Here is a 21,905-nt window from a genome sequence, read left to right as displayed (position 1 = left end):
TCCTATTTATTCCTGTTGCCATAGTTACGTAATAGTGTCACCTGCATCTTGTTTTTCACGCACACCTGCCTTGTGATTACGTTCCGTATTCAAGCCTGCCTTTTTTCGTTACTCGCTCTCGCAGTCTATTTTGTTGTATGATGCAACAGGTGACGTCGCTATCCCTGATTGTGGTAAAGAACTTTTTGTATTCGTTAGCTTCCACGCTATTCCTTTGTTTGTTTACCTAGCTCACATGCTAGCGCTTTCAGTTCTTTCTAGCTCCCATGCTAGTTCTGTTTATTTTGACTTTAGTGCCTTGTGCTAGTGTTTTTGTTCTTAGTTTGTTCTTTAGAATAAATAAATCATTTCTTACCTTTACACTGTGTCTTATCCGACTGCATCAACGAGAGGGTGCACCCGTATCACCACAATGCCAGCAAAGCGTCACAACTAAGAATTGTAGTTTATCTGCCGTAACTGAGGTGAGTATTATTAGCTTAGGGGAGCATCTCCACACTGTGTATAGAGACATATAGTTAGCTGCTAGTCGTTTGTCATGAATGCAGTTTTAACCATAGGGGATCTGTGTTGCTGTCGCTTGTTTACTTCAGATTGATTGATTGATTGATTGAAACTTTTATTAGTAGGTTGCACAGTTCAGTACATATTCCGTACAATTGACCACTAAATGGTAACACCCGAATGAGTTTTTCAACTTGTTTAAGTCAAGGTCTACGTTAATCAATTCATGGTACAAATATATTTGCATAATACAGTCATCACACAAGTTAATCATCGTAGTATATACATTGAATTATTTAGATTATTTACAATAATATCTAGATTATTTACAATCTATTTACATTATTTACAATCATGCGATCATGCAGTCAGTAGTCTTTAGTTCCTCAAGGTTCCATTTTAGGTCCTCTCTTTTTCATAATTTGGGCTATTCAAGTTCTTTTGAGTTCTATTTAAAAAACATGTCAGACTAATATTTTGGCCGCAGATTCTAAACCAAAATACGAGAGTACTGTCACAAATATGATATTTGACTGGCTTTTTGCAGAAGGTCCTTAAAACAGCATAGGAATTCTGTATCTCTGACAAAGTAAATAGACAAAAAAAGGGACAAGTCTGGCCCCCTCATTCTTATCTTTCTGGAAATATGGACCCCAAAACAATTTTGTTGAACATCCCTGCCCGAAGGTTATCCTTACATTTCATACATTGTTATTCTCCTGTCCTACCTGAAGCAACATCATGCAGCCTCTCACTCAGGTAATAGTCGTTTGGGTTGAGGTAGGGCAGCTGCTCCATGTACTGTTTAGGAATGAGGTACAGGACCTCAGCCACATGACCATCCTCAATGACAGACATGCGCTTAATGGAGCCATTGCGTTTGACTCGTACTCGGTCGACATTGTGGCTGCGGCTGGAGCTGCACAACCTCCCTAGGCTGTTTAGATTTGGCAGGGTGGGCATGATGCTTTCCCCTGCTTCAACCGTTCCACAGAGGCGGGTGAAGCACTCCAGGTAGATGTCAGCCAGGGTCCAGGGGTGAGTCTCAATCTCGTTCTAAAAGCAAGATCATTCGGAAGCCAGACTGGGCTGCAAACGCACAGCAGTGCATCAGAAAATCCCAGCAATTTCCAGTTTGAAAAAAAGAGCAGGCTTTTTCTTGGAATCCACCCCTTTAGTAAACTCAAGTCAAAAAACTAAAAGTTAGTGTCCACCTTGTGCGGGAAAAGTCAAAAAATACCCAAAGACAAGACCTTCTGCTACAGGTAAAGCCCTGTGAGATACTGAGAAAGAAGCTTGTGAGCGTCTTCAGCCAACCAGACTGAAGCCTTAAGCTGCTTAGAGCTGACGTTGAGCCGATGATTATCTTCTGGGTGGGGTTAGTTAGGTAGTTCCACATCAGGTTTGCTCAGTGTACACTGGAAGTCTTGCGACCCAGTGGTACCCACATCAGCCAGAAACTTAAAGCTTATCTAAGCTTATGGCTTATTTGTTAAGCTAGTGTTTGTGAATCATTTCACTTCCGATATTGGAGCCTTGAGTATTGACCGATACCAATATAAATCTGATAGGAGTGCAGTATGAATCGTAGTGTTGTTTGGATGGTTATAAAATGTTTGATCAACTGGACTTACTGAAACAGAGATAAATTTATGACATGAAAAACACTGACATACATATTTATTGGAATGGACTTAAGATGTCTTTAAAGTGAAGTGGAGTGGTAATTAGTTTTAGCTACACCGAGCAGCCACAATAATTCATTAGGTTTAGCGCCTGACTCATGACACAGTTGAATGATTCAGACACGTTTGGACATTTAAGTAATATGCAACTGTAATTAATTGATACTTGTTTATATTGACAAATATTGTGTTTTAGATGGCAATATTGTTCAATTAAGGACAGGTACTACCTATATTTAGCTTGTGTGCTATTGTTTACTTAGCCACCAGTACTGCTAGCTGCTAATAGCCAACAGTATAGTGAAATATTTTACTTTTTATGAAATACTAAAATACAGGAAAAGACAAACCTTCTGTGCTAATCGGAGGGCAATTACATGTGCAAGCCTTGCAAAATTAAAAATGCCGTGGGACTGCTTGTACTGGAGCTTACGTCGAAGATTTTAGATGCAAGCCAATGTCATCCGATTTTTTGCTGATATCAGACCGATATTAATATCGAATTGGGACACCCCTAATTAAAGCATTGTAAGGATAAATAGGTGCATATGATGGAAATATATAAGATAATCAAACACTTTCAAAACAAATTGCCCAAGGACTCAAAACTTGCTCGGTCATTTTCACAATGATCCTTCAGAAGAAGATAAAGTCTGACCTAATGAGCACTAAGAATTACACCATCCTTCTTTTTCTCTTTTCATCTTTTGAATGACTTTTCAAGCAAGAAATTAAACAAAGAATAACTAAAGACATTTAATTTAATAGGGACGGCGTGGCGCAGTGGGAGAGTGGCCGTGCGCAACCCGAGGGTCCCTGGTTCAAATCCCACCTAGTACCAACTTCGTCACGTCCGTTGTGTCCTGAGCAAGACACTTCACCCTTGCTCCTGATGGGTGCTGGTTGGCGCCTTGCATGGCAGCTCCCTCCATCAGTGTGTGAATGTGTGTGTGAATGGGTAAATGTGGAAGTAGTGTCAAAGCGCTTTGAGTACCTTGAAGGTAGAAAAGCGCTATAGAAGTGCAACCCATTTATCATTATTTATAATTAGGAATAAAGCAATCAAATAGGAATTGTTGGTTTTTTCCTTATTTTATGAACCTTATTAAGGTAAATCTACTCTAAATACCTGGGGGCTGGATAACATTTGAAGGAGAATATAGACAAATAGACACACTCAAACCAGCGCCTAAACATCCTTCCATACATGTTCTACCGCTTGTCCCTTTGTGGGTCGCGTGAGGTGCTGGAGCCTACCTCAGTTGCATTCGGGCGGTTGGCGGGGTACACGCTAGACAAGTCGCCACCTCATCGCAGGGCCAACACAGATAGACAGACAACATTCACACTCACATTCACACACTAGGGCCAATTTAGTGTTGCCAATCAACCTATCCCCAGGTGCATGTCTTTGGAGGTGGGAGGAAGCCGGAGTACCCGGAGGGAACACACGCAGTCAGGAGGGGACATGCATACTCCACACAGAAAGATCCTGAATCCAGGATTGAACCCACAACAAACTAATACAAAATATCACTATTGTTTTGTCACGCAAAACCCCCTTCTGCCAAAATACTACATCCGTTTTTTTTTTGGCAAACACTGTCACCAAAAATATATCTTGGTTTTCAAACATGGTTTCAGTTTGAATATGATCAAACAAACACCGGTGACTCATTACCTGATTTTTTTTTTTATCGAGTCGGGCTACAAAATAAGCCACTATAAAATTTTAGCATACAGTACATAGTCTGATTAAAGTGAACAAGAGCCTTACAGTTTGTGTTTCCAGAATGTAACTGAATGCACCACATTTTTACTGTAGGTCTAGCCAAACAATCAACGGTACATGCACTTAACAGCTGTTTCTTAATTTTGGAGAGAGCAAAGTTGTCTCGTCGTACCAAAATCACATTTGTGCCCCAAACCCCTTCCTTTTCTATAATCATTGCAGTCAAGTGTCTGAAATCTGTTAATTGTTAATTTAGTGTCCTATTCTCCTATGTGCTCAAGTTAAAAAAGGTGCACAACTACGCATATTCTGACTATGCAGAATTCTCCTCCTCAATTCAAATCTGTCACTGCGCGCCTTCATTTAAGATGCGCACTTTGGAATGCAGGAGTCCCTGTAAAATCTGGCCTTCCGCATATTGTCTCATCGATATAAGTCACGCGCCTTTGAGGCTGCAAGAAGTCCAGCGCCCAAAGAAGATTAAACATTATATTGCACCCAAAGTTTGCATGCAGTTTACACCTCACATAATACAATTATAAATGGAACCAGAAAACTAACAAATCTATTCTGATCCCTTCAATTGAGACACCTGGAAGCATCCATTGAGATGAAGCTAAAAGGACCATAATGCCCCTCTAAATTAACAATTAAAAATCAAAATGCACATTGTTCAATCCACAGTGGAAGGAGACCTTGCGTAAATCGGCCGTGTTTGAACATCCTGCTACTAATAGACTTTTATTGATTACATCTGGACCGTGACCCTTGAACTATGTGACTAATTAATCAAAAATCCATTGGTTGATTTTCTCAACAGTTGTCATTGATAGGTCACGCCCCCACAAACACGCACACAAAAAAAAAACACAAACAGCTGTCTACTAAGACCCTTTGAGGCGATGCGGCTTCACAAACATTTGAACTCAACAGAACACTTAACATTAAAAATAACATCATGGTGGTTATGATAACAAGTGAAACACAATTTAATCTGCGGATTATTATCAACCATTACATCCAGCCAGGAAGAAGAAGCTATTGTAGCATGCATACACACACTACATCATAATTGCAAAACCAGTACAAATACAAACACTTCCTGGATTGACACGGCCTTTTCAAATTTAAAGTGTTAAAGGGGAACATTATCACCAGACATATGTAAGCGTCAATATATACCTTGATGTTGCAGAAAAAAGACCATATGTTTTTTTTAACCTATTTCCGAACTCTAAAAGGGTGAACTTGACGATTTAAACACCTTTCAATTGTTCGCTGTCGGAGCGATGACCTTTTACCCGTGACGTTACAATGGGAAGCAATCCGCCATTTTCTCAAACACATTACACACACAAGTTAAATCAGCTCTGTTATTTTCCGTTTTTTCGACTGTTTTCCGTACCTTGGAGACATCATGCCTCGTCGGTGTGTTGTCGGAGGGTGTAACAACACGAACAGGGACGGATTCAAGTGGACTTACGTGCATCGATTAGTACGGCATGCTAATCGATGCTAACATGCTATTTAGGCTAGCTGTATGTACATATTGCATCGTTATTCCTCATTTGTAGCTATATTTGCATCCAGCCTTTCCCACCACCCACATTTAATGCCAAACAAACACATACCAATCGACGGATTCAAGTTCCACCAGTGTCAAAAGAGGCGAAAGTCCCTCGTTTGTTCTGCACATTTTATCGACGATAGCGATGCTACGACAGAGATGGCACAGAGATGTGTGGATATCCTGCGACACTCAAAGCAGATGCATTTCCAACGATAAAGTCAACGAAATCACAAAGGGAGTTTTGTTGATGTTATTGACTTATGTGCTAATCAGACATATTTTGTCACGGCATGACTGCCAGCTAATCAATGCTAACATGCTATTTAGGCTAGCTGTATGTGCATTTGTAGCTATATTTGCATCCAGACTTTCCCTCCACCCACATTTAATGCCAAACAAACACTTACCAATCGACGGATTTAAGTTGCTCAATTGGTCAAAAGATGCAATCGTTGGTTAGAAGGGGATCGCCGAATAGCTTCAATAGCTTTTCGCTCAATAGCTTCAGTTTCTTCTTCAATTTCGTTTTCGCTATCTGCCTCCACACTCCAACCATCCGTTTCAATACATGGATAATCTGTTGAATCGCTTAAACCGCTGAAATCCGAGTCTGAACCCGAGGTAATGTCGCTATATCTTGCTGTTCTATCCGCCATGTTTGTTTGTATTGGCATCACTATGTGACATCACAGGAAAATGGACGGTGGATTTACAGATAGCGAAAATCAGGCACTATAAAGCATTTTTTCGGGATATTCAATGATGGGTAAAATTTTGAAAAAAACTTCCAAAAATAAAATAAGCCACTGGGAACTGATTTTTATTGGTTTTAACCTTTCTGAAATTGTGATAATGTTTCCCTTTAACTTTTTCATGAATTCCAATAACAGTCACAAGTGTTAGTAAAAGTTGAAGTTAGGTGTGGTGGAATGTGTCTTCTGCATTTGACCCATCCCCTTGTTCATCCCCTGGGAGGTGAGGGGAGCAGTGAGCAGCAGCGAGCAGCAGCGGTGGCCGCGCTCGGGAATCATTTTTGGTGATTTAACCCCCTATGCCAACCCTTGATGCTGAGTGCAAAGCAGGGAGGTAATGGGTACCATTTTTATAGTCTTTGGTATGACTCGGCCGGTGTATAAACTCACGACCTACCAATCTCAGTGCAGACACTGTAACCACAAGGCCACTGTGCAAAATTCTATGCGCAACCATTTTCACACAACCAAGAAACAAAAGTCTGCATCATCAGTAATAAGTCCACTTTCATTCTTGACTTAAGCACTATTGCCTAACTTAACGTGGGGTGGGCGTATCTCCCGGCTGGAAGGGAGAATACGAATGAGAGAAACGTGCGTAACTTTAACCGTGGAAAAAAACACTCAAATGCATACAGGAAAAGTGGGCTATTATAAAGTATATTTGATTTGCATTTATATGCTGCATTGATGTCGGTAAAAAGTAGTTATTATTTGTTTAATGTTAACATTTCTGGGTGTGTGGAACATATTATTTCAAAAAAACAATTGTCTACAATAGAAAAATTTCATATGTTTTGATTTTCAAAGGATTTTTCGGAATGGGAAAAAAACGAAATCATAAACATGTACATAAAACAGATACAGCTTTTGACCATATTTCCAAAATAAACAGTGTAAGTCCTTATGTAACCATGTGTCATGATTAAAACATTTGAGAATGACAAAGCAAAATTATATCTTGGAGTTTTTTAATGTGTTTGCTACTTTGGCCGCAGAGTTTCTACTATTAAATAAATAAGAAATGTAGTTTATCAATTTTGCTATTTTCTCCATTGCAGCTTCATTCTTTCAAAACACATTAAGTGACTATGATGTGAGTACAGATGAGGACATGCTACTCTGCTGCAGAGAGGCTCTACCCTCCAACTGCCATCCACATTCTCAAACATCAGCACATGCGTTCCCAGAAATCAGCTGTCCCTGAATACACAAAAATGCCCTCAGAACACAATCCGACCTCTCCTTTGCATCGCCATCATCTTTTTCCGCTCTTCTTACCATCCAGTCCGAAACAGGAGGTGATTTTTTGGGCGTAGTTGCAAAGCCCATCGTAGCCCGGCTCCTGCATCATTGTGTCTCTTTCCTCCATCTCAAGACTCTCACACACACACTATGTCCCGTCTAGCACAGCTTTTCACTTCTTTGCCTGCTCATGCATTATTTAGACTATTGCACGGACACTTGCATGCGCGCGCACATGAGCCCTCTCATGCAGGCTCACTGTATACACAGAGATGGAGAAAAGTGCTGATGCAGAGAGTTGTGTGCAGCCCTCTTCACTGGATGGATGAGGCATCCGATTGTGTTAGTGGATAGAGCCTCTGTTCACCCACATTGATCAGCACATTAAAAGTAATCGATAAAATGTGCAGGAAGTGTTAACCCCGCACAGGAGAAGGAGGAGCAGGAATGTGCACTTGTGGCAGTTACCCAGAACAATTTCTTTGTTAACAACACAAATAATTTAATGGTTTTGAGACATTGCACAAAATAATCACTCAAAGCAGAAAATATTAAATCGGCAATATGGGGATTTCCAAACTTTATGATGACCATGTTTACCAGGGATGGGCCGATGGACCGAAAAGTGCCTGGTCACCATTTGCCTTTCAATGGCAATCACAAACACAGATCTCCTCTGGCTGACACTATTTGTTTTAGTCCCCCAGCTGACAAGCGGCTAGCAGATAATCATGTGTCTCCATCAGAGGCGGAACGAATCCGAGCTGGTCCAGGGGCAAAGGCACATGACCGGGCCCTTTTAACCCTGTGCTATTGAGCAGATCGACCGGGCTTTTAGCTCGGTAGTCAGGTCGTTTCGCCTCTCAAGCCGATGACCTATGTTCACGCCCCGCTAGGGGCAATAGGAAAAACTAAACGCATCTGAGAGAGGGAGAGTGCACAATTTGCTCTCTTTTTTTCCTTTACTTGGCGTTTTTTCGCTTCCCTTTTATGTTTATATGAACTGCCATGTCGCGTTCCTGAACATATCATACTATTGTGCTCCAGACATCATTTTATACGACAAAATAAATGGAAACTTGGAAAGGTATGGAGGTCTACAACTTCTTTGTGTGTGACCGGGTCAAGGGAATTGTATCAAGACTCTCCCAGATACTCATGTATGTTTTTTGTTCAGGTAAGGTTGTATTTCACAATTTAACATCACGTCTAAGGCCATGTTTGTTGCTGTTGCACGCGTCGTTTACGAGTAGCGTGTTTTTCTCCGTCTTTATCGAAATATAACTAAAGATGTCAACATAGTGTATGTGCTGAAAGCTTCATTTATGATTGTTGCCTTTGGTTAAAGCTTAACTCTTTTAAGTTTTGCTTACATTTGCTTTCTTTTATTTAGACTTGCCGAGTTGGTGCTTTTCAAAACACTCGTAGCAAACATATGCTAAAGAAATAAAAATATTATCAAGATAATACTTAAATGGGAAATAATAACCTTTAAAAGTATATCAAACAAACCTTTAACGAAGTGATGACTGCAAAAATGTGCATTTGTCGACTTTGCTCCTCAGGAGTGTGAGCTCCTTTTCTCGTTGTTGTTTTGTAAAATCTTGCAATCTTCTGCCCTGAACGGTTCGTACAGCCAAAAACAACACAAGCACGGGGCATTTTTTCTTTGAGAAAGGCCAAATGCCACATAGTACCCATTGAAAACAGAGCGAGCTTGACCACCACCAGTATTCATTGAGTGGGACGTGAGTCGGACCTAACATCAGTAACATCCTGTGGGGAGACAGAGCCGACGAGCCAAAAGCAGGATAGGACAGACGGCGGTCCTACCCGAAATGGTGGCCAGGAGGAGGGGCATGCGGCGGAGAGAAGAGGCGGGGCGCACTCGGAGCGACGCTGCAGCCAGCAGAGTCAGGTGCGTAAGTGACACACCTGATCTCAATCTTTACATCTTCTGCTGCAGTATTAAAAGGGAGAAGGAGTAACAATCGTGGCAGAAGTAGGCGAGGAAACCAAGGCGAACGACGACAACGCACACGACAAGAACGACCCAGATCAAGTTGAGCCCCTGCGGCAGACGCAGCTACCGGCCACCGAAAGGTGTGCCGCGACAAGCAGGAAGACCAACTGGTAAGAAGATGACATGTTTATTGAAATAATAAACCCGAATCAAACCTGTTACGATGCGTCCTGTATCGAACGGCACTGCAACCCACACAGGGATGGCTGGAGACCCTTCACACATCCCATCTATACATTGTGTAGAGCCCCTCCTCTAAACTAATAATTATCACTTGAGAAGAGAAAGCAGGCTAAGAGCTAAGCTATCCCCTAAACCAGAGCCATGTGTGGAGAGAATATAGCCAACTCAAAGTTGGCAGCATAATAGCGCCCTGCAGCCATATGAGGGGCTTTTGACCAATTATTTAAGAAATCCTCATATTCTATCTGATTGGTCAAAAGCCCCTCACATGACGACAAGGCACCATTTTGCTGCGAACTTTGAAACCGAGTAAGAGGAGTGTGGATCGGTATCGTTATTAAAGGGGAACATTATCACAATTTCAAAAGGGTTAAAAACAATAAAAATCACTTCCCAGTGGCTTGTTGTGTTTTTTGAAGTTTTTTTGAAAATTTTACCGGTCCCCGAATAGCCCTAAAAAAGCTTTGAAATGCTTGATTTTTGCTATCTGCGATGCGACCATCCATTCCCCTGTGACGTCATACAGTGCTGCCAATGTAAACAAACAATGGCAGATATAGCAACATTAGCTCGGATTCAGACTCGGATTTCAGTGGTTTAAGCGATTCAACAGATTACGCATGTATTGAAACAGATGGTTGGAGTAGGAAAGTATTGAAGAAGAAACTGAAGCTATTGAGCAAATAGCTATTGACGCTATTCATAGCCATAGCATGGCCGAATAGCTGCGTTAGCATCGCCGGTAAAATGTGCGGACCAAACGATCAGGACTTTCGCATCTCTTGACACTGGAGCAACTTAAATCCGTCGATTGGTAAGTGTTTTTTTCGCATTAAATGTTGGTGGAAGGAAACGTAATATAGTTGCAAATGCATCTGCAGGTTATCCATACATCTCTGTGCCATGTCTGTTTTAGCACTGCCGGTAAATAGCATGTTAGCATCGATTAGCGTAGCATGTTAGCATCGATTAGCTGGCAGTCAACATCAACAAAACTCACCTTTGTGATTTAGTTGACTTAATCGTTGCAAATGCATCTGCAGGTTATCCATACATCTCTGTGCCATGTCTGCTTTAGCACCGCAGGTAAATAGCATGTTAGCATCGATTAGCGTAGCATGTTAGCATCAATTAGCTGGCAGTCACGCCGCGACCAAATATGTCTGATTAGCACATAAGTCAACATCAACAAAACTCACATTTGTGATTTAGTTGACTTTATCGTTGCAAATGCATCTGCAGGTTATCCATACATCTCTGTGCCATGTAAAATGTGGAGACACTTTGGTACATTCAATGGGGTTCTGGCGGCAGACACTTTAGCATCTTCGGTGCAACTTGAATCCCTCCCTGTTAGTGTTGTTACACCCTCCGACAACACACCGACGAGGCATGATGTCTCCAAGGTTCCAAAAAATAGTCAAAAAAACGGAAAATAACAGAGCTGAGACCCGGTGTTTGTAATGTGTTGAAAATGAAAATGGCGGCTGTATTACCTCGGAGACGTCACATTCTGACGTCATCGCCTCCAGCGCGATAAACAGAAAGGCGTTTAATTCGCCAAAATTAACCCATTTAGAGTTCGGAAATCGGTTGAAAAAATATATTGTCTTTTTTCTGCACCATCAAGATATATATTGACGCTTACATAAGTCTGGTGATAATGTTCCCCTTTAAGGGTAGTATCAGTATACAAACGTATAATCAACACTTGAGTGATGAGGTTGATATTATTTGTCAAAATCTCTTTGTGTTGTTGTTTTTATCAATGTTTACAAATTCAGGAAATAATTCCCTTGACACAGGAGAGCTTTGAGGGCAAACACCAAATTATTAAAGAGTAGTCGATAGTCATTTTTGATTTTGTTTAGTTATTGTGCAAAATTGACTTTGTGGTAATTAAAACATTGTGTGTAGTAAAAGACAATAAGGAACTAGTTTAAATATTGTTTTATACTGTCAATAATACTCACCATAAAAGTAGTGAAAAATATACAGTTTATACTTGTCATCGTACTGGTATTGGTATCGCCCGATCTCACTCATGAATGACCTGTGTCGGAATCGGCAGCATAAAACAAAACAACATTTTTAATTTTCATGAAGAAAAATAAGACATTTTCATAAAGAATACCTGAGAGACAACACAGCGGAAATATGATGACCCTGATAAAGCAGCAAACCCACAAGGGAGAATTGTGTTCATAGTGGGTCACTAATGGAAGGGAATCGCATCCAAGGTAAGACTGTTGGCCTTGTGCTGACACAGTGGCTGGAAAGTGAGTCAAATACTGAGAGCAGAGAAATGACTGACCATTTGATCATTATAAAATCTTTCAATTACTACTCTGACCCACAATAAATTATTGCTAAAGAGCCCACATACAGATTCTCACAAGCTAAAGGCGAACACACGTCTACAGTGCTAATTATAGCTTTGAGCGTACCCCAGGAACTGGGATAAAAATTGTTCAATCTCTATATCATTAACATTTGTAAAGCTACAGAGGACATTAAAGGGAGACTGCACTTTTTTATTTGCCTATCATTCATAATCCTTATGTAAGACAAGAAAGAACACATTTGTTTTTCTTTTTTATGCATTCTAAATATTAAATAAATGCAATCAAAAGTCTGCTTACAATGGAGCCTATTGGAGTCGCTCTATTCTGCCTATAAAAGCCCTTAAAAAACATCCAACACCACCATTAAGGATTTATATACACGCTGTAAGTATACCGGTATACAGTATGTAATGTAGTAACAGGCACATATATAATAACATTTAATATTTATGTATTTTGATCATTTTAATAAAATCCTTCATCCTACGTGTGTGTGTAAACATTTTGGACGGTCTGATACAAAAAATATTAGACATACTGTCTATTCAGCAATTTTCTTTTATAATTTTATAGCTGCTGAATGACTTAAAAGGCAAATTAGAATGAATTAATTTCATGCGGTTTGAATTAATTTCATGCGGTTTGGTGTTTACTGGCGCTTCCTTTATGTCATGCAGATTTTTTTTTAGGAAATACCGTATGAAGCTGAGATAGGCTCCAGCGACCCCCCGCGACCACGAAAGGGACAAACGGTAGAAAATGGATGGATGGATGTATAACACATGCTAGTGATGTGATCCACAACCCCGCACAGAGAATTAAGTGTCAGTGTGCATATGTTTTTGTTGCCTGGATTCAGAAAAGGTGTTACAGATTAAAGATGTGTGCTGCTGGTTCAACCCATTGCACACAGGTAGGAGCATGATAACATGAATGTTTCTTGGTGGTAAACGCTCCGTATACACACAAAATCTTCCTTTAAAGGGGAACATTATCACCAGACCTATGTTAGCGTCAATATATACCTTGATGTTGCAAAAAAGACCATATGTTTTTTTAACCAATTTCCGAACTCTAAAAGGGGGAGTTTGGCGATTTAAATGCCTTTCAATTGACCTTTCACCCATGACGTCACATCGTGAAGCGACCCGCCATTTTCTCAAACCCATTACACACACCAAGTCAAATCAGCTCTGTTATTTTCCGTTTTTTCGACTGTTTTCCGGTACCTTGGAGACATCATGCCTCGTCGGTGTGTTGTCGGAGGATGTAACAACACGAACAGAGACGGATTCAAGTTGCACCAGTGGTCAAAAGATGCGAAAGTCCCTCGTTTGTTCTGCACACTTTACCGACGACAGCTATGCTACGACAGGGATGGCACAGAGATGGCAAGAATGTGTGGATATCCTGCGACAGTCAAAGCAGATGCATTTCGAACGATAAAGTCAACGAAATCACATAGGTGAGTTTTGTTGATGTTATTGACTTATGTGGAGTGCTAATCAGACATATTTGGTCACGGCATGACTGCAAGCTAATTGATGCTAACATGCTATTTAGGCTAGCTGTATGTATATATTGCATCATTAGGCCTCATTTGTAGCTATATTTGCATCAAGCCTTTCCCTCCACCCACATTTAATGCCAAACAAACACATACCAATCATTGGTTAGAAGGCAATCGCCGAATTCGTCCGCGCTTCCTCGTCGTGATATGGCTCAAAAGCTGTTTCTTCTTTAATTTAGTTTTCGGTACTTGCCTCCACACTCCAACCATCCGTTTCAATAAATGCGTAGTCTGTTGAATCGCTTACAGCGCTGAAATCCGAGTCTGAATCCGAGCTAATACTGCTAATATACCTTTCTGTGCTATCCGCCATGTTTGTTTCTGTGTGGTCACGCTGTGACGTCACAGGATAATGGACCGGTGGATATAGCGATGGTTAAATCAGGCACTTTGAAGCCGTTTTTCGGGATATTGCGTGATGGGTAAAATTTTGAGAAAAACTTCGAAAAATAAAATAATCCACTGGGAACTGATTTTTATTGGTTTTAACCCTTCAGAAATTGTGATAATGTTCCCCTTTAAATAAGGCTGAAGCAACACGCTCACTGATAATACACTCTATTTTATTTTTTGCACAAGCTGTCTTGCGCTTGGTATATGGATCTTAGTAAATCAGGTCTAAAGTGTTAACAAAGTACAAGGAAAAAGAATCCTGATAAATATCTTGGACCTTTTTGGAAAATGAGAATTTGAGTCATCTCATTAATGTGAATCAAAACGTACTTAATTTTATTAATTGCTTTTTCATGTAATTCGTATTTATTACTTAATAATTATCTATTTATGTATTTAATTACTCATTTTATTTATTAATTCACTGTTGTGTTACAGATTGAGTACAAACAAATGTGTTAGAAATTGCCATGAAATGAAGAGGTAGGATTAAACAAGCACTGCTTCTTCCTATTCTTTTTCTGACTGTGGTGGGCGTGGCCTGCGGACCTACAGCGAAGCGGGGTGTTGCAGAACCGGTCTTGAGATTAGCGACAGGTGAGTGGATGACACAGCTAAGAGTGTTTGTCTAATCACTTGTCGCTCTGTTAAAGGCAGCACTCGGGAAGGAGAAGGTTGTGGTTGGTGGAGCACGAGAGAGAGCGAGTTTGACAAACGGCAAAGACATTTGCTGAAAAGCACAACAAAGACGAAAAATAAACATTGTTGAGAACCTGGAAGAGCCTGTCATGTCAGTGCTTGGTGGTCCGAGGAACCCCGAGGAGAGAAACCTCCACACTGATATTTTATAATGAGAAACTACGAGCATGTGATGCATCATATTGTAATTGTATGCATGTTCAAAAAACTAAAAGCATTACCCTAACCAATACCACAAAAAGGGCCATTTAAGAAAGCTTTAGATACACATTGTTTGATCAGCTCCTTTGGAACCAAATTTCTATGATGCATCTATCATCATCATAGGTGCAGATGAGACCACACTGGGGTGCTTGTGGTTACCTATCATGAATAATGGCTGGCTGCTAGCAGGGGTTTCAGTGGGCTAATAAGGCCTATGCACTCTCTATGCTGTGGTTCCTGAGCTCCATTGATCACCAGCAGAAGCCAGGAAAAGGGCGCACAGACACACACACACACACTGAAGGCCGCGTCATTGACAGCAAGACATCAGAGCTATTTTCAAAAGCCTGAAGTAAAGAATCATACACTCTTTCTGCCACAATATTAGTTACAAAAGCACAATCTTTAACACGTTACCTTTAGTGCTCAGTTTTGCAGATTACATATACAATTTATTATTGTAGAGCATTTTTAGAGGAATGGAACTGTACCAAATTCTACTAAGAATTAGAAATAAACAATAATTTGACCTAATGTAGCTAAATTAGATCATATTGGACATACGTTTTTTTGATGCAGCCACACAACTGAAAACCCCTAAAATTATGTCTTCTCAGCGCTTCACTTTTTCCTCCTTTTGTTATGTTACAGCCTTATTCCAAATTGGAGTAAATTCATTTGTGTCCTCAAATTTCTTCAAACAACACCCCACAATGTGAAAAATATGTACATTTTTTGATTTGTGTTAATTTGTAAAAAAAACAAAAAACTAAGAAATCACATGTATGTAAGTTTGAACAGCCTTTGCCATGAAAAAGGGAGCTAATCATCCTTGAGCTGTTCCTTCAGCTTAATTGGGGTCCACTGTGGTAAATTCAGTTGGTTGGACATGATTTGGAAAGGCACACACCTGTCTAAATAAATGGTCACAAATATACTTGCCAACCGTCCTGATTTTCCCGGGAGACTCCCGAATTTCAGTGCCCCTCCCGAAAATCTCCCGGGGCAACCATTCTCCCGATTTCCTCCCGGACAACAACATTGGGGGAGTGCCTCAAAGGCACTGCCTTTAGCGTCCTCTACAACCTGTCGTCACGTCTACTTTTCCTCCGTATTAACAGCTTGCCGACTCAGTCAGTCACATATACGACTTCTACACACGAATGGGTGAATGTAGCGCATACTTAATCAACAGCCATATAGGTCTCACTGAGGGTGGCCGTATGAACAACTTTTAACACTGTTACAAATATGCACCACACTGTGAACCCACAACAAACAAGAATGACAAACACATTTCGGGAGAACATCCGCACCTTAACACAACATAAACAAAGTAGAACAAATACCCAAAACCCCTTGCAGCACTTAATTTTCCGGGACGCTACAATATACACCCCTGCTAACTACCAAACCCCCCCCCCCCCTCCAACCCACCCACCTTAATCCCCCGCCCCCGCCCGCCCCCCCCCCCCCATCTCCCGAATTCGGAGGTCTCAAGGTTGGCAAGTATGGCATGGCAGAGCACAAACCAAGTAGTTGAAGCAATTGTCTGTAGCCCTATGGGACAGGATTGTCTCAAATCACAAATATGGGGAAAGGAACAGAAAAATATCTGCTGCCTTGAAGGTCCCAATGAGCACAGTGACCTCGTAAAGGGAAAAAGTTTGGAACAACTAGGACTCTTCCTAGAGTTGGCCGGCTGTCTAAACTGAGCTATCGGGGGAGAAAGGCCCTAGTCAGGGAAGTGACCAAGACCCTGATGGTCACTCCGTAAGAGCTACAGCATTCCTCTGTAGAGAGAGGAGAATGTTTCAAAAGGACAACCATCTCTGCAGTAATTAACCAATCAGGCCTGTGTGGTGTAGTGGCCAGACGGAAGCCAATCTTTCATAAAAGTTAGCCAAAATGAATCTGAAGACCCTCAAAACTTAAGAAACAAAATTACTTGGTTTGATGAGACAAACATTGAACTCTTTGGCGTGAATGCCAGGCGTCACGTTTGGAGGAAACCAGGCACCACTCATAACCAGGCCAATACTATCCCCACAGTGAAGCATGGTGTCGGCAGCATCATGCTCTAGGGATGTTTTTCAGTGGCATAAACTGTGAGACTAGTCAAGATAGGGGGAAAGGTGAATGCAGCAATCTACAGAGACATCCTGAAAAAAACCCTGTTCCACAGCGCTCTTGAAGTCAGACTGGGGCGACGGTTCATCTTTCATCAGGACAATGACCCAAAGCACACAGCCAAGATATCAAATAATTGGCTTCAGGACAACTCTGTAAATGTCAATTGTGTGGCCCAAGCAGAGCTCAGACTTGAATCCAATTATACATCTCTGGAGATATCTGAAAATGGCTTTGTACTGACACTTCCCATCTAACCTGATGGCGCTTGAGAGGTGCTGCAAAGAGGAATGGGCAAAACTGCCCAAAGATAGGTGTGTCAAGCGTGTGGCATTGTTTTGAAAAAGAGTTGAGGCAGGACACTTTGCTTGATAAAAATAAAGTTTATATTGTAGAGTAAATGTTACCGGGCATTTATACATTTTATATGCTGAGGACGCACATAGCACCAATTTGATGGATTCGGTATATACATATACATCAATGCATCTTATATATGGAAGTACAAACGTATATAAAGTGGTGGCAAGTCCATTGTTCTCGGCTTCAACGCCAGCACAAGTGCGAGTGGGTGCAAGACGCTAATAAGTATATGGAAGGAAAAAGGTGAAGTTGGAGACAGACAACTCTATTTACAAGTTGGGGTCGCTGCACTGACAGATTATTCTTACACGGCAAAAGTGTTGCAAAAGTCCTGTGTAAAAAATCAGCAAATCAGGGTTTTTGCCTCACAGAGACACACATCTTTTACGCACACATCACTCTTAGAATGCACAGACAGATTGTATTTCACCCACACACAAATATGACTACGCACAAACAACTCTTTCACGGCAGAAACGTAACAAAAAGTCACGTGTAAAAAGGCAGTCGAACAAGTTTTCCTGCTTCACACAAATCCCGGATACGTACACACATTATTTTTACACATACACATAGAAATACGGACATATACTGATTTCTTTTTACCCACTGACAAATCATAATATGGGCAGACAACTTAAAATGCACACAGAGATTAATATACAGACATACTTTATTACACAGACATGTGAATTGGTTTACATACATACAAATTGAGACATGTAATTGCAAATATTTGAGCTCCAATAATACAAACCCCGTATCCATATGAGTTGGGAAATTGTGTTAGATGTAAATAAAAACACAATACAATGATTTGCAAATCCTTTTCAACCCATATTCAATTGAATGCACTTCAAAGACAAGATATTTGATGTTCAAACTCATAAACTAAATTTTTTTTTTGTGCAAATAATAATTAACTTACAATTTCATGGTTGCAACACGTGCCAAAGTAGTTGGGAAAGGGCATGTTCATCACTGTGTTACATCACCTTTTCTTTTAACAACACTCAATAAACGTTTGGGATTTGAGGAAACTAATTGTTGAAACTTTGAAAGTGGAATTCTTTCCCATTCTTGTTTTATGTAGAGCTTCAGTCGTTCAACAGTGCGGGGTCTCCGCTGTCGTATTTTACGCTTCATAATGCGCCACACATTTTCGATGGGAGACAGGTCTGGACTGCAGGCGGGCCATGAAAGTACCCGCACTCTTTTTTTAACGAAACCACGCTGTTGTAAAATGTGCTGAATGTGGCTTGGCATTGTCTTGCTGAAATAAGCAGGGGCTCCCATGAAAGAGATTGATGTCGGTTTTGATACAGTGCCGTCTGAGTGATCGAAGGTCACAGTCATTCAATGTTGGTTTCCAGCCGCTTACATGGAGTGATTTCTCCAAATTATCTGAACCTTTTGATGATATTATAGACCGTAGATGTTGAAATCCCTAAATTTCTTGCAATTGCACTTTGAAAAACCTGGTTCTTAAACTGTTTGACTATTTGCTCACACAGTTGTGGACAAAGGGGTGTACCTCGCCCCAGCCTTTCTTGTGAAGGACTGAGCATTTTTTGGGAAGCTGATTTTATACCCTATCATGGCACCCACCTGTTCCCAATTAGCCTGCACACCTGTGGGATGTTCCAAAGAAGTGTTTGATGAGCGTTCTTCAACTTTATCAGTATTTATTGCCACCGTTCCCAACTTCTTTGTCACGTGTTGCTGGTATCAAATTCTAAACTTAATGCCATCCATCCATACATTTTCTACCTCTTATTCTCTTTGAGGTAGCGGGGGCGCTGGTGCCTATCTCAGCTACAATCGGGCGGAAGGCGGTTTACACCTTGGACAAGTTGTTAAAGTTAATGATTATTTGCAACAACAACAAAAACATGTTTATCAGATTGAACATCAAATATGTTGTCTTTGTAGCATATTCAACTGAATATGGGTTGAGAATTATTTGCAAATCATTGTATTCTGTTTATATTTAGATCTAACACAATTTCCCAACACATATGGAAACAGGGTTTGTCGATGCACTTGAGGTTTCTGGACTTTGGACTAGACTTTGGTGGGTTAAACTGGTTTCATGAGCGCTTAACCGTCCCTCTTCACTAAAGGCATATATTCAGCGGTGATGCTAATTCCCTCTGTCAAAATGCCTTTGAACTTCTGCAGAGCCATATGATGTTTCTTGCTCGCAGAGCAGTCTTGGATGCTGTGTCCATGATCGACTTTCGTTTCTCGCTGGGTATCCCTACGGAGGTTAGGCATTTGCTGAGAGTGGTGTTGTAGATGGCCTGGCTTCCAATTTGTATGGGAAAGTAGAAGACAGCCCAGTCTCTATTTTTACATTCTGATACTTGGTCTTGGTATTTACATTTCTTCCTGCCATATGCATTTCCTCTGACAGAACTGCGATGAGGTGGCGACTTGTCCAGGGTGTACCCCGCCTTCTGCCCGATTGTAGCTGACATAGGCGCCAGCGCCCCCCAAGACCCCAAAAGGGAATAAGCGGTAGAAAATGGATGGATGGATGGAACTGTCAGGTCAATTACAATGACATTCTTGGTTGACCTCGAGTAGATAATGATACTAGGGGCGGCATGGCGTAGTGGGTAGAGCGGCCGTGCCAGAAACCTGAGGGTCGCAGGTTCGCTTCCCACCTATAGACATCAAAAGTCGCTGCCGTTGTGTTCATGGGCAGGACACTTCACCCTTTGCCCCCGGTGCCGCTCACACCGGTGAATGAATGATGAATGAATGATTGGTGGTGGTCGGAGGGGCCGTAGGCGCAAACTGGCAGCCACACTTCCGTCAGTCTACCCCAGGGCAGCTGTGGCTACAGATGTAGCTTACCACCACCAGGTGTGAATGAATGATGGGTTCCCATTTCTCTGTGAGCGCTTTTAGTATATAACAATAGAAAAGTGCGATATAAATCTAATCCATTATTATTATTATTATAGATCGCTTGGCAGTTTCTGGTGTTTCTGGAAGAAACACTATTTGGCTGTGCTCCTCATCAATCAGGAGTCACTAGTCACTTGCTTTAGCCAGAATATCTTTGATTTCATGCTTTGGAAATGGTAGAACTGGGTTCCTGTATGTTTTGCCATCTGCTGTACAGAATGCAATTGTGGGCGTAAAGTCGGAGGCTTGTGTTGTGGGTACCTTACTATTGTTGGCTTCTTCTATGTATGGTACCAATCCTATAGTGCTAATGCTCTTAAGATTTGGTCATGTCACCAATTGTATGTTCTATTCTGTAGCGAGTAGTTGCAATAGTTAAGGATGTGGAGCATCGTGCAGTTTTGGTAGTCGCACAGTTGACACAGTCCTAAATTGGTCTTTCCCCATAGTCTGAGGTTTGAAGCTGATGGAAGTTGATCGTGGATGGCGTTAATCTGGGGTGGCAGAAGTTGGGTTGTCCACACATAGAGAAGCTTCTTTAATGTTGTGTCAGCTTGCATGGCAGACTCCCATCATAGCTATTGTCCTTGTTTTGCACATCCATAAAAGTAGACCTGCATGTGGTTTTCATCGACTTCTTCGACAAGACTGGTGAGGCATTTACTGTGTTTTTTCAGACTCATGTCTTTCATTAGTTTTTTGTGTTTCTTGAATCCAAGGCCTACTTTGTGGGTCTGGCCGCGACACATTTAATTTAGGATGACGGGGTGTTCCTTTTGTTCCTACTCTTTCACACCTTTCCATTTTACAGTGTATTAATTTAAATAGAAAAATGGTATCGCAGATTTTCTTCCAGTAAATTTCTGGCGACAGAGGTGATATTTTTACGTAAAAATTTACAGTGGTTTTACTGTAAATACAAAAAACTGTGCCATTGTGGTGTTTTTTTACCACAAACTTCTGGCAACTGAGCTGAGATTTTTTTCGAGCAAAATCTACAGTTGTTGTTTTAACAGTGTATTACTGTAAATGGTAAAATGGTACCACTGTTTTTTTGACAATATAATTTTGGCGAGTGAGTTGACAATTTTTTAATGATAAAATCTAGGGTCATTTGATGGATAAATGACCCTAGATTTAAGTTAAGTCGAGCAAATATTTAAGTTTGTATTGCTCTTTTAACAAAAAAATATTTTGGAATGTATGATGATATGATGTTTGTTGCATTTTTAGATAATATTAAAGCTCACAAGATGTGCAACTGCAGGCAGTGCATGTATATTTTCTGTTAAATTGTAGATGATGCATATTATTTTCAGACTTTTGCGGGACATATAAAAATGGTGCCTTGTGTTTGACACCTGTAGTCTATATATTTCACTCTGTGTGTATGCAAAACACTTTTAGTATGTGTAATATACATGGCCAATAAAACATTAGGTTTTAGAAAAGGAGTATCTAATGTTGTGGGCGAGTAACAGGTTGAGCCAATCATTATGATGCAACACAAAGAGGTCATGATAATATTGTATTGCATCCTTTTAGCTTCCAAGCCACAGCTCATCCTGTCATTCAAGCAGACCTCTTGACC

General features: G+C 40.9%; 1 protein-coding gene across 10 annotated transcripts in view; it reads right to left on the bottom strand.

The window, feature by feature from the left end:
• ablim1a (actin binding LIM protein 1a) overlaps positions 1-21,905 on the bottom strand; it is a 135,164-nt gene that overhangs the window by 106,584 nt on the left and 6,675 nt on the right. For 3 of the 10 annotated variants that reach the window (XR_009808122.1, XM_061910699.1, XM_061910704.1), the window contains exon 1: positions 1,233-1,802. The exons of 1 other annotated variant lie outside the window; for it this stretch is intronic. Coding sequence is in view for 7 of the 9 variants with exons in the window: in XM_061910699.1 (XP_061766683.1) it covers positions 1,233-1,467 (235 nt within the window). In the remaining 2 variants the exon portion in view is untranslated. Of the gene's footprint in view, positions 1-1,232; positions 1,806-7,524; positions 7,755-21,905 lie in introns of those variants that run through there. 6 more of the 10 variants (XR_009808121.1, XM_061910705.1, XM_061910706.1 and 3 more) reach the window with 4 other exon arrangements.

Source organism: Nerophis ophidion, linkage group LG09 (genome assembly GCF_033978795.1).
Source record: "Nerophis ophidion isolate RoL-2023_Sa linkage group LG09, RoL_Noph_v1.0, whole genome shotgun sequence".
NCBI classification, from domain to species: Eukaryota; Metazoa; Chordata; class Actinopteri; order Syngnathiformes; family Syngnathidae; genus Nerophis; species Nerophis ophidion.
This window is presented reverse-complemented; position numbering and strand designations above follow the sequence as displayed.